This window comes from Alosa alosa, chromosome 18 (assembly GCF_017589495.1).
Source record: "Alosa alosa isolate M-15738 ecotype Scorff River chromosome 18, AALO_Geno_1.1, whole genome shotgun sequence".
NCBI lineage: Eukaryota > Metazoa > Chordata > Actinopteri > Clupeiformes > Clupeidae > Alosa > Alosa alosa.
Window position 1 is genome coordinate 13619940 of NC_063206.1, and position 12968 is coordinate 13632907.

The window sequence follows — 12968 nt, forward strand, 5'->3', positions numbered from 1 at the left end:
ACCCCTCCGCTGGCGCGTCGGGGTCCGGTTCGCCCTGTCGGGACTTATTTTCCCCATAATGACCAGCGTTCTATACATTATCCCTTACATATCACTTATGAGCAGACAAGTACAAATAATGTACGGCTGTCTGCTTTTTCTCTCTTGAAATGCCCTACTTCCATGTTAGTTTTTCTGCTTCTTCCTTCCTGAGGATGGTTTGTAGTGCTAGGTTATCAATTTGTTTATTACACATTGTTGAAGACAACTGGATGTGATCTTTTTTTCTAATTTTCCCTTCCTACCTAAAACATCTGGGGGGCCGTGAAACCTGCTGGCGGGCCTGATCTGGCCCCCGGGCCTTATGTTTGACACCCCTGCTCTAGAGCTTTTACTTATTGGTCTCTTCCTTGACCTAATTGGCTTTTTTCATGCCGGTTGTTCACATATCTGAAGACTTAATGTGAAGAAATGTGACTTTTTGGGAGAGAAATAAACAACCAGGTCTATGGAAACAAACCCCAAAACTCCTAAAACGTTAATGTTAATTGCTTGAGTCCCTAAATTACTTAGCTCAATCTTCTTTAATCACTTAATAGGCCTACTATTTAGTCTCAACATGAAGAGAGAACCAACCATTTTAAGAATAAAAATATAAGAAAATAAAGAAAAATCTGAAAATAAGTCTTTTTATAAGAAATAAGTCTTTTTTAATCCTTTATCAAACTTTATGTGAATGTCTGTGTGAACAGTAAAGAAAAATGTCTCTTGTAGCTTGAACTCTTGAAAAGTCCTTTTCTGGTTGTATGCCAGGTGCATTTATTAAATGGACAGCTTTTTTCTCTGAGAAAAGTGCTTCACATTTCACACCCCACATCTACAAACCAATGTCAGAGGCCATTTGGAGCAGTTTAGGGTTGCGTATTTTGCTGAAGGACAATTCAACATACAGCCAGGAGAAGACTCTAACCGGCAACCCTCTAACTCCCAGATGGATGCCCTACAGACTGAGGCACTGCGGCTCTGTTTTCTGTGTTTATGTTCCTCCTTTTTAACTCTTCCTCTCTGAATCAGCCTCTCACTTTGCCCAAGAATAGATCATATCGTGGAGTCCTATTTGCATGGACTCCATATGTTATAACTTGTGATTGTGATATGATAGAGATAGATATATACAGGCCACCTACCTGTGGTTTGATGTCCAATATATACAGGCACCTTGGGTTTAGCATGTCTGTCTGCCTCTCGATCCAAGATACAGGCAAGCTGGAGACAGGGGCTACTAACCTCTTGCCTTAGGCTGAATCAAGACCATGGACATATTCTTTACCAACCCCACTCTCACTCATACCGTATTGCTTAATTATTATACGGCTCTTCACAATGCAAGTAGAATGCTCCATTGACTTGAATGGGATTTCCGAAAGTTCTAGCGGTCATTATTTCTTGGGAAAGGACCTCTGAAAACAAGAATGACCGCTGTCAATGGCAATGGAGTTTGCGCTTGGAACTTCATTCAAAAGTGAAAGCAGACGGTTGATCAGCTGAGTTCTAAAGAATGTTTGATTCAAGTTCAGCGTGTGTTGCAAACTATTTGTTTCTCAGCAAAAGCCATGACGAAACGGTAACAAATAAGTGTAAAGAGACATATCGTGGAGTTTATTTTTTTCGTTTTGGCAAGTAGTCATTAGATAAAGCGGGATAATCGAGACGCCGGTCATTATGGGAAAATAAGTCCCTTCAGGGCGAACAAGACCCTTCCGCTGGCGCGTCGGGGTCTGGTTTGCCCTGTCGGGACTTATTTTCCCCATAATGACCGGCGTTCTAGACATTATCCCTTACATAAACCACTAATAAAATCAATATATAGCCTACCGTTACTGATATAATTTGTACAGTGTTGCTATCTGAATAATAGAGGCTTGAACAAAGCTATTTCTTTATTGTTTTTTTTGGCACTTTGGGATTAGAAGCTTTTGTCCAGAGCGATGAGGCTGAAATGCAGTGTGCAAAGAGTGAGAGTTGTCCTTTAAAATCAAGCCAGCTAGCTATCTGCTCTGCTTTGGCTGTCTAGAGTGGATGTGAGAAAAACAAACACTTTTTGAAGATTTAAGGGTTATTATGAATTTAAGTGGCAGCCCATCAACCAAAGACTGCAATCAGGCAAACAAAGGAAGGCTCAGAACAGAAACAACATGAAGCATTCAAGTAGCTTGTTAACAAGCTGCTCCTAACCAAGGTAGAAGAACAGTATGGACTAATACATAATGGAATAAAAGCAGGAATCTTACGGGTCTGCTCATGCATGACCCTGGTTTCATCTCCTGTAATGATCACCCTTGTAAAGGAGTGCCCCATGATAATGGGCCGGTATCATGCGCTGCCAGGGCCTAGCGATCAAAACGAAGATAACAAACAAGGCTATTAAGCAATAGCAGGTGCAGCTCATGCGGGGCATGTGAATAAGCACAGGCTGTATGGCAGTGCGCGCTAATTAGGCCCTGCTTCACACAAAAGTCAGCACTGGGCCCCACGGGGTTTCAGCTAGCAGCTATGAGCCACACACGTACACACACACACACACACACACACACACACACACACACACACACACACACACACACACACACACACACACACACACACACGGACATAAGCATGTGTGGACATTCTCTGGCATGAATACATGGGCAGGAACAGACAAGTCCAAAAAGGCCCACACAGAAGTGTACACAAATACACAGACATACAGAGAGAGAGAGAGAGACAGAGAAACACAGAGAGAAATACAGCCTACTGAAACATACACACACACACACACACACACACACAAATACAAAATAGACAGACAGACAGACAGGCACACACAAACACACACACACACATACACATACTATTTCCAAATAATTAGGGTTAATTGTGCTATCACTGATTACTAAAGGACAAAAAAAATATATTCCCGGTTGGTTGACTTCATCAGTGTAATCATGCACTTCAATGGGAGCAGTCTGGAGAGTGTGAACTAGTGCCAGCACTACATGTATTCCTAGAATAGCTCAAGCTCAATGCTTCACATTTTTTGGTACATTTAGTTCAACTGTCTTTTACTATGATTGTTATAGTTACCATTCAAAGACCATTGATATTGAACAGTGATTAAACTTTGTTTTACCAAATCTACTTTATAGGTGTCAAGTCAAGTTTTAGCATATTTCAAAAGTTTCAAACTGGCAGCACATAGACTACACTGTACTGTAGACTGCTGTATTATGGAAAGTCTGTTTGGCCTTGATGTGAACACCCAAAAGAAGCCAGCAAAATCAGGCTTCCATGGGCCAAAGCTTTTGACTAAAACATGATTGCAAAAGGCATGGTGAGCTTGCCTAATGTCAGTACAATTATCTTATGAATGTTTGGAAAGTGTGTGCAACACAGTGATTTCCTAACACTTCTGGCAGCTCCAGTTGCACTTCTGAATGGCCTTCAGAAATGCTTAGACTTCTAATTGAATTGCAGGAGTTACATGGTGATGCTATTAGCATCAAGCTGAAAGGCCTGAGTCTCAAGTGACGGTTTGTTGTTTGAAGATCCCTCTGGTGAGTAAAACTAATTGGAAGTTAAAGAAGTGGCCATTTGGACCCTTAAGCTGGTTTAAATGGTAAGGATTGCAGAATATTAATGTTCCTTAAACAAGTGGGGATGACAGAAGATGAAAGTTTCACATGGACAAAAACATATGAGAGAAAGAGAGAGAGACTGGGGAGACCAGGCAGTGTAGGAGGTGTTGAGTATCCTGGGGGATCCGAGGCATCCACCAATGGAGGGAACCTCAAGATGGAAGGTGTGGGGTGGGTGGTGGTGGTGGTCTGTGTGTGTGTGTGTGTGTGTGTGTGTGTGTGTGTGTGTGTGTGTGTGTGTGTGGGGACCCTCCACAGAGAAGGGCTGCTCCTGAGGTAACCAGGGTGATAGAGGAGAGGCCGAACCCACACAGCAGCACCTGCTGAAGGTTGAGACGAGTGCATTAAGACTGCTGAGGGGTGGCTATACTGTGGGTGAGATACTGTGAGAGCTCTATGGTACTGTACGTGTACAGTCACAAGACGAGGGGTTGACACAGGTCCTAAGCAGCTGTACGGGGGAGAAGAAGCTGTACGGGGGAGAACCAAAGAGGCTAGCTGTGAGTGAGGAGAGGGTATGATGAGGCCTTTCGTAACAAAACATATGTTATGTTGTTTGTTTTAATCTTCTGATGCAACATGAATATATCTTTAAAAACAAAACTAATTGAAAGTGGATTTTAGAATAGAACAGTAACAACAAGATGATGTATACCCAAAGATCCTTCATCACTGCTTTGCTTCAACCCTCTCTGGTATATCCCTTTCACACACCACATTCTTCAACTGTGATTCCACATTCTATAGAAAAAATAAATAATAACATGAGGTGCTGTGTGCCCAATGCATTTAGCTTTCAATATTCTATCAAACTTGTAAAGCTTTCATATCATAATTCATAATTACCAGTCAGTGTCCATCTGGGAGAAATAAATATGATGTGATAATATATTAATGAAACTTTCCTAAAAATGCTCTTTGATTGCAAATTCCAAGCAAGACAAAATAAACTCCATAGGCAGAGCTCTCCAGAGTCAGCACCAGCATTAGTCTATCGAACCAGAGAATTTCATGGATTACACCAAGGTCAGATCCAGAATTAAATTTTGTTGCGATGCTTGGTAAAACGAATTCATGGCAGATTCACTTGAGAAATGAAGATAACAGCTGTTTAAATAAAGCCTATAAAACCTACATGTTTTGTGTGTGTTTAATTAGTAACAGCAGTCTGAAAATATTAACTGTGAGCTATATTTATGTATTTCCTGCATAAAAAACAACAAAAATCTCTGTGGTGTTATAATACGGTGATTGTTATCTTCCCTTTGTGTTTAATCAAGTGTCAGCTATAATTACAAGCTCCAGCCAGTTATTTCAGGGCTGCACAGAAGTACATATTTTACACTGAAAGTTAGTAGGTCAGCAGATAAAACATGGACAAAAACATAGGTCATTCCAATTTGATACAGTTTCCTGGGTAACAGCACACACAATGATGTTTTTAAAACAAAGTCCTGGAGGAGCCCATAGAGTTGATTGACAGCCATCACTCACCCTACTTCCATGAAATGAAAGAAACCAGACGTTTCCGAGTTGAAATCAATAAAAAGTTGAAAACAGTTTTCTAGTTGTGAGGAAAACAGTTTTCTGGTTGTGAGGTAGGAAGATCTTAAGAGGGCCTACTAGACCTGCATGCTTCACTGAAAGCTGTTCAAAATATCACGTGATTTGGAAAGCGCATTTATTCCTTTGATAGATAGAAGGACTCAATGTGTCAGAACTCTAGTTTCAAAGAGGAAGGCAAGAAAATGCATCTTTGCCCTTGAGAATCAGCAGCAGAATAACTGGCTCCTGCAGGATGGAAGTTGCTATCATTAAGCATCTCTTAATAGCATAGGTTTGCCTGAATGTGCTATGGGGCACCATTGACCTGCTTTGAGCTTTTCTGATAAATTAATGGAGCAAGATAAAAATTGGCTGTTGGCAAAGCAATATTTGATAATTATCGTGAACTGCTTCTAAAGCTTAAAAAGAATGAAGTGAACCGAATGACTGAGGTGGAAGTGCGTGTTCAGTAGCTTAAATCCATTCTATCCAGTGCAGCTCTATGATCAGGATGTGAAAACATTAGAAACAGCAAAATTACTTTCTAGTGCACTAACGGCCAAAACAATTTTGTTTAAGTGCCATTTCACAGGTGATGGGGGACAGCCTTGGGTTCAAAGATTTTGTGAAAATCCAGATCTTCATTTTTCAATTTTAATCTTACTTTAAAGCAGGCATAGAAAGAAAAACCTTTTTTACCTTAGCTTTGTTAAATAGGAGAGTTTGGTGCATGGCCACAAAGCATACTTTGAACCGGAAAACATGGCTGTTTCCTCTTTCATAATCCTGGACTTTAAAAAATGACCACTAAAAAATAAAACGGGCAAATCTGAGCAAAGACAGGGTGTGATGCAAACACAGATGTGACATGACAAAAATACAGAGAATTTGGAATGTTCATCCATTCTATGTCATCTTTAAGTCTTTAATTTAATGATGTTAAAGGTGTAAAATGTGGTGAATACCTGGATGTTGTCACACCTATACACGCTGTACAAGTTGAGGACTGAAGAATACACCAAAGCCTCAGCGAGAACAAAAGTGCCAAAGCAAATGCCATGGCGGCAGAGGGAGGGAGTGGATGAATTAATGACGTACGGGAGATTGATGCAGGACACATGACAGCTTTCTGCCCATTCGTCACTACACTCCTGAACCTCCGCATTGGAATGCCATAAAGAAACATGAGGCACTCACCCTGTTTCATTATTCAGCATTCACTCTTCCCAGCCAATCAGTTGGGATAAAAAGTATTTTCGTCTCTCTCATTCCCTCACACAACTTATGCCAGCCCAGCATGACCATGTTTTTCTCAGAGTAGACTTCATGTGCATTCTCAGTGGGTGCAATTGTTAAGGGTTTATAATTTATCTACAGCCTGTGAAACCATGAAGGTCCCTCTGCAGGTTATAGTGACATAAGTAGTGTTAATAGCATTGATTATGTGGCGTGTAAAGTAGTCTGACTGCTGTTTCATAAACAATTGTGGGCTTTCTTTCTCTGGCCCTATGTGGCGCTACTTGACATTTTCGCTGATAAATCTGACTCTCTTCACTTCTACTGTTTGTCCAACATCCATGTAATGAAATCAAACACAACCCCGAGCCAAGCACTCTGCTGCAGCGCAGTGCCGAGCAGAATAAATTAGATCACCTGGCAGATAACATTTACAGAGGTGAGAGCAAACCTACTCCACACCAAGGTGGGCCACCTCCACTTTGGAGTCTGTAGTGTGGTGACAATATGCCGACACCATACACAAATGACAGGCCAGCACAACATGTTCTACCTCAACAATGTTTTTTATTCCTCTTACTACGATTTCTGTAGGCCTAATTGCTGGTATTTCTGGTCGTTTGTACTCAGGACTAAAACAATCAGTTCTTATTCCCTGCCTCACTGTAATATCAGAGCTTCCATGAGCCTGCTGTGTATCTCAGTGTGTGTGTGTGTGAAGATACAAAAGACTCAAAAAGGAAACAAAACACAGATTTAGAAAAGCCAGAAGCTAATTGTCATTCATGTGGACTGCTTGTCTAACTTCTGCATTTGTGGACTGCTTGTCTAACTTCTGCATTTGTCTCCCTTGATTTGAAACTAAGGAACGGAAATTCATGTAGCTGTAATCATCATCTGTAAACTGCAATCATCATCTTGTTTCTTTTTAAATTACCCATTATTCTAACAGCTACACATTTTTGAGAAAGCTTTTACACATCAATTTCTGGTGTCTGAAATTTTGAATTCATAAGTGGGGCGTTGAATGATCTTTGCCCAAGAAAAGTTATAAACATATTATGTCCAGAAAATGAAACAGCTACTGTAGTAATCAAATGTTGTTCCTATGAAAGAACTAAACACAAAGAGAACTGGATGAAAGATATGTGAGAATCGGCAATGTAAGGGCAATCTTGCCGATGCTAATAGCGAGAAAATATCTTGTTTATCTCCAAAATATTGCTGTTGATTTATTTTCTCACAGAATGAAAGCCATGAAAAATAAGAAAAACATTAAGGTACTCAGACATTAGACCATTTTTTGTGAAACTCATAATGACCTCATTTCTAATAATGGACAAAGACGTTTGGCAAATTTACACATCAATTTCTGGTGTCTGAAATTTTGAATTCATAAGTGGGGCGTTGAATGATCTTTGCCCAAGAAAAGTTATCAACATATTATGTCCAGAAAATGAAACAGCTACTGTAGTAATCAAATGTTGTTCCTATGAAAGAACAAATTTAAATCACAAAGAGAAACTGGATGAAAGATATGTGTAATCAAAGAATCGGCTGGATGAAAGATATGTGAATGTAAGGGCAATCTTGCCGATGCTAATAGCGGTAGAAAATATCTTGTTTATCTCCAAAATATTGCTGTTGATCTATTTTCTCACAGAATGAAAGCCATGAAAAATAAGAAAAACATTAAGACACTCAGACATTAGACCATTTTTTGTGAAACTCATAATGACCTCATTTCTAATAATGGACAAAGACGTTTGGCAAGCGGCTATCAGCGCTTCAAAAAACGATTTAAATTAAATGTAACAGAAGACATAAGACACAAAGCCCTCAAGCTGAATTTCTAGGACTTGACGTTACAACTAATCTGAACTCTGTAAAAAGCTTTATCCAAATTGCCCTCCAGTGTGAAATGAGACCTCAAAGTACACTCAACCAGACCACAGTGACTTTGTGCTTCCTCTAGCATTTAAACACGTGACGGGCATCACCCTCTGAAGTTAACAAACAACAGCAAAGAGAAGTGTGCCACTGGGAGGATTTACTGTGACAGCCTTGATTGTTTAAATCTCCTCACTAGGCCATCTTCGATATTCACCATGTTCTCCCAGACTGCACTGATCCCCTTGTACTAATTTAAGTACTGCAAAGATACTGTAGATCTGACATGTGTTTCATTTTGTTCAACCTGCCAAGGTGCAAAAGCAGAAGCATGCACTGTAGATAGATAGATAGATAGATAGATAGATAGATAGATAGATAGATAGATAGATACTTTATTGATCCCCAAGGGGTATGTATATAATTGTAGAGTCACAGATGTGATGCAGGGATCTGTGAAGGTGAGAGGATGAGAAATCGGGAGCAGAGCTGTTGTCTGGTTGGGGCTCCAGAATGGCCCAGATTAGAATACTTCAAGTGGAGTTTCAGAAATAGGACTGTGGGAGTGTTTTGGGGGGTGGGAAGCAGGGAATCAGGGGAGAGAGCTGGACAACACTTACCTCACGGCATTGTCCATGCGCGAGACGGTGAGGTAGGCGGCCAGGTTGGCGGTGTAAGACGAGCAGACGATGAGTGTGAAGAGCCACCAGCTACCCATCACAATCCTCAGAGCCACCGAACCCATAATGGAATCCCCACCTAGCAGGAATGGAGGGGACCAAAAACAGATCAGCACTTCCTCCACAACATCCACTCCTTATGTCCCAGTCCCATAACCCTCTATGCTTGGCCATTTTGTCTCCCTTATTCATCGAGTGGTTCAGTGTCTAACATTCCTTTCAGGCATCATTACTTTCTCCTACAGCTTGATTTTGGCACACTCCTCTATCCTGACCTCCAGCATTCCTAGTATCCACTCATCTACAATTCCCCCAAACACACACAACACACACACACACACACACACACACACACACACACACCACACACACACACACAGAGACACACACAGTCTCTCTGCAGCCGTCTATTTATTTTAACCCTTTGCAGACGGCCCATTCTAATTTCGGTACCCCAGTACCGATGACGTTCAGTCTAATAACTCCGCCATACCCCAACCAATTTTATCACTGAAAACTTCCTCAGAAACGCCACATCATAGGCTTTCTGGCGATATGATTGGTTAAGGATTTGTGGCGCGAATTTCTTTTACTACGTGAAGGAAAAAATCAAGAGTTGATGTCTCCCTCCACTAGAGGAAAAACAGCAGGAAGCACTATGCATCGTTGATCTTGACGCCGTCTAAAGGAGAAACTACTGGATCATCTGAGGTAAAAAACAAGTCTTTTTTATGTTATTATTACTTGTTATCCATGTTATTACTTCAAAATCGTTTTTTAAAAGTTATTTTTGCTGGTAATTACACCTTGTATGCATGGCCATAACATAATGCGTGTGTTCACTTCAGCTGATGACAGCTGGTATTTTAGCACACAGTAATCTTTAGTAAACTCATCATTTTCAGTCATTTTGGGGGGGGGCTACTATATGTCAACCAAGATTTCAGACCTACTAAGACTGAAACTTTAACGATTTGTTCTATTTTGAACGATGTTGCTTGCTTGTCATCTGATAGAAAACTAGCTAAGTTAGGTAACGTTAGCATCAGGAGAGGCTGCAACATGTCCTTGACGCCAGAAGTCGCTGATAAAGTTCACTCCCGTGCTTCATGACTGCCAACTTTATGTCAAGTAGACCTAATCGGGTATTTTATTGTCAAATAAACCTTTCATTCCTTCGTAATATGTATAGCACAATTTACAGTTGTTTGTAGCCAAGTTGTTTAGCTTACTTAGATAGAAACATCTGACATGAATGACAACGTTAATGTTACGCTACCGACGTGAAGACTGTGTTGATCACCCGATGGTGTAACGTGAAGGATTTTATTCATTGACTGCTGTTTTCATGAATACATGACTGAAGATTTGTTATAAATGTGTTTTAGTATTGTTTAGCTTTTAGGCTGTAAGGTTGGCTGCTACGATTATGAGGGTTTTGGGTGGCTAACTATGATGGGAGCTCATACACCCAAGCCTACTCGCCAACACATTATTTTCTAAGGGGGTGTTTTGTCTTTACGCCTAACTGCAGTAGCCTATGCACGGTGTGTATGTGTATGCATATGCTGTTTAGATGTTTTCTGTCATATCTCCTGACTCATGTTAATAAATCAATTTTTACTTGTAAGCTGGTATGCTATGTATGGTTTAGCCAAGGCAATAACACTTCCTGTAGTGAGCTCTGAGACTAATGTTACCTCTCCAAGCAATATTGGAGTCCTCCAGTGACAATAATATTTTAGTGAAAAGAGTCATGGTTGGTGGTGATTAAGATTATGTGGAAGTAATGTAAAATAAAACTAAACAACCTATTCACTATCAGACCTGTGATTTGTTATTTTAGATGGAGGGAGAGAAGCACGTGCAACTGGGGTGAAAGCAGCCGACTGCTGATGGCCAATATGACCCCAAGGACCACGATGGCATGGACATGGGACATGGATGGGTAGCTTCTGGATGAAGAAGAAGACAATTATGTGCTACAGGAGGAGATAATCTTCCATCATCCTGAGCTGGGTAAGCATGTTTGTGTGTGTGTGTGTGTAAAGGCCCATCTGGGCAAAGCACATTTCTTGGTTGTGATAAGAGTGTTGCTTATAACAATAATGAGAGGGACTATAGTGATAATAGTTTGGTTAGATTTGTAATTCAATTTCTATATTTCTTATCTGACAATTTCTTTATTTTGAGTTTGGTCAAGTCCCATGTCAGGTAGAAAGCATACACTTTGCCTATCCTTCCAACACAGACAGAGACACCAACTCCAATAGCATTTACACCCCATCGTCTGCTAGGCTTAGATGGACACACACACGCATGCACACACACACACACACACACACACACACACACACACAACCATGCCACAGCTGTGATAATGCACACACCAACGGATCTGGTGTGAATGTATGCTAGTGTATCACCTTATGTGTGGGGCAAATGATATGGATAATTATATATTGTATCGAATTATATGCTGTATGGTTGTTAAATGTATTGAATTTCTTCTAACGTTTTAATTGTTTATATATATGTGTGTGAATGTTAGTATGAATTGATGTTTTGTTCACCATGTAAGATTTGTTGATCTTTGTTATACTGTTGTCTTGTCATTCTTGTAGTTCTAATAGTTACTGCATGTTTGTAAACATATGTTTATGTTATTTACCTGAAGTTGTTGTTCCTGGTTATTTAATCACATTGTTTAAGACTTTTCTAAATAAAATGATTTATTTCCCCTTTAAGTAAACCTAACACATGTGCCAGTGTCTCTATATTCTTGTTTTCATAGTAGAATGAAGCACAATGGAGAAGCAGTTACAATCAGCTAGTCTGTCTTTCAGCCTTTATCTGTCCTCCCCACAATTGATTTAGCCTCTTCAGAGTACAGTAAGACATCCCATATTGAGCTTGTTTTGATGGTAAAACAGCTTATTTTTTTACATGACCATTATATCTGTATTTTTAGGTCAGATGCCAAACCGGGAAATGAAAACATTCTACTCTTTAAAAATTCTACTTGTTACTGTTATGAGTAAATTAATCATAACTTCTGAACCAAAGGTGATAAATTGATTCTGTTTTTTTTCACTGAGGAGAACACAACACTGGCTATCCTTTGCACACTATATCTACAACAGACATTAGGTGAAAAAGAAAGATTCATCTTGACAAATTGATATTTTCACGTTTTTTGATGTTGAATTTTGAAGGTTTTGTAAAAAACAATGTGTGTTACCCTCAAACTTATTAACTATGATATGTACCATTTTAAAGGGCCTGATTACAATGGTGGGTATATCTTATCTCTGTCATGTAGCATGGCCATTACACAATAAACCTTTTTGTCTCACAAGGGCATGAAGTATGAAAAAACGAATGTTTCGTGCGTCTGCAAAGGTCTAATAAATTTATCATAACTTTTGAACAAAAGGTGACACATTGATTCTGTTTTTTATCACTGAGTAGAGGACAAAATTGTGAATCTCCCATACACTCTATGTTTTCTCTATCTACAATAGAAATTGGGAGAAAAATTAGATTAATCTTGACAAACTGATATTTTTGTGTTTTTTGGGGTTGAATTTCAAAGATATTTTTTAAAAATTATGTATGTTCTCCTCAAACGTATTAATTATATTTTATACCATTTGAAAGGGCTATTTCTCCTGATTAGAGTGGTGGGTATATTGTATCTTTGTCATGTAGCATAATCATACAATAAGCCTTTTTGTGCCATAAGGCCATCGAGTATGAAAAAATGGAATGTTCGGCACAGTCTGCAAAGGGTTAACTTTGTTTGCCCATTCACTGTGGCCTTTCTCATCATCTTATCTCGCTGGCTTTTCAGCTCAGATTTGGGTCTTGAGACTGAGACACATAAGCTTTTTTGAAAATGTCAATATAGGATTTCTCCTTTGTGGATAAAGTCACAGAAATGTCATCTGAGAGAGGGAGA

General features: G+C 39.7%; 1 protein-coding gene across 3 annotated transcripts in view; it reads right to left on the bottom strand.

The window, feature by feature from the left end:
- grid1a (glutamate receptor, ionotropic, delta 1a) overlaps window positions 1-12968 on the bottom strand; it is a 257939-nt gene that overhangs the window by 14025 nt on the left and 230946 nt on the right. For all 3 annotated transcript variants that reach the window (XM_048270208.1, XM_048270206.1, XM_048270209.1), the window contains exon 12: window positions 8948-9086. In XM_048270208.1, coding sequence (XP_048126165.1) covers window positions 8948-9086 — 139 coding nt within the window. The remainder of the gene's footprint in view (window positions 1-8947; window positions 9087-12968) is intronic.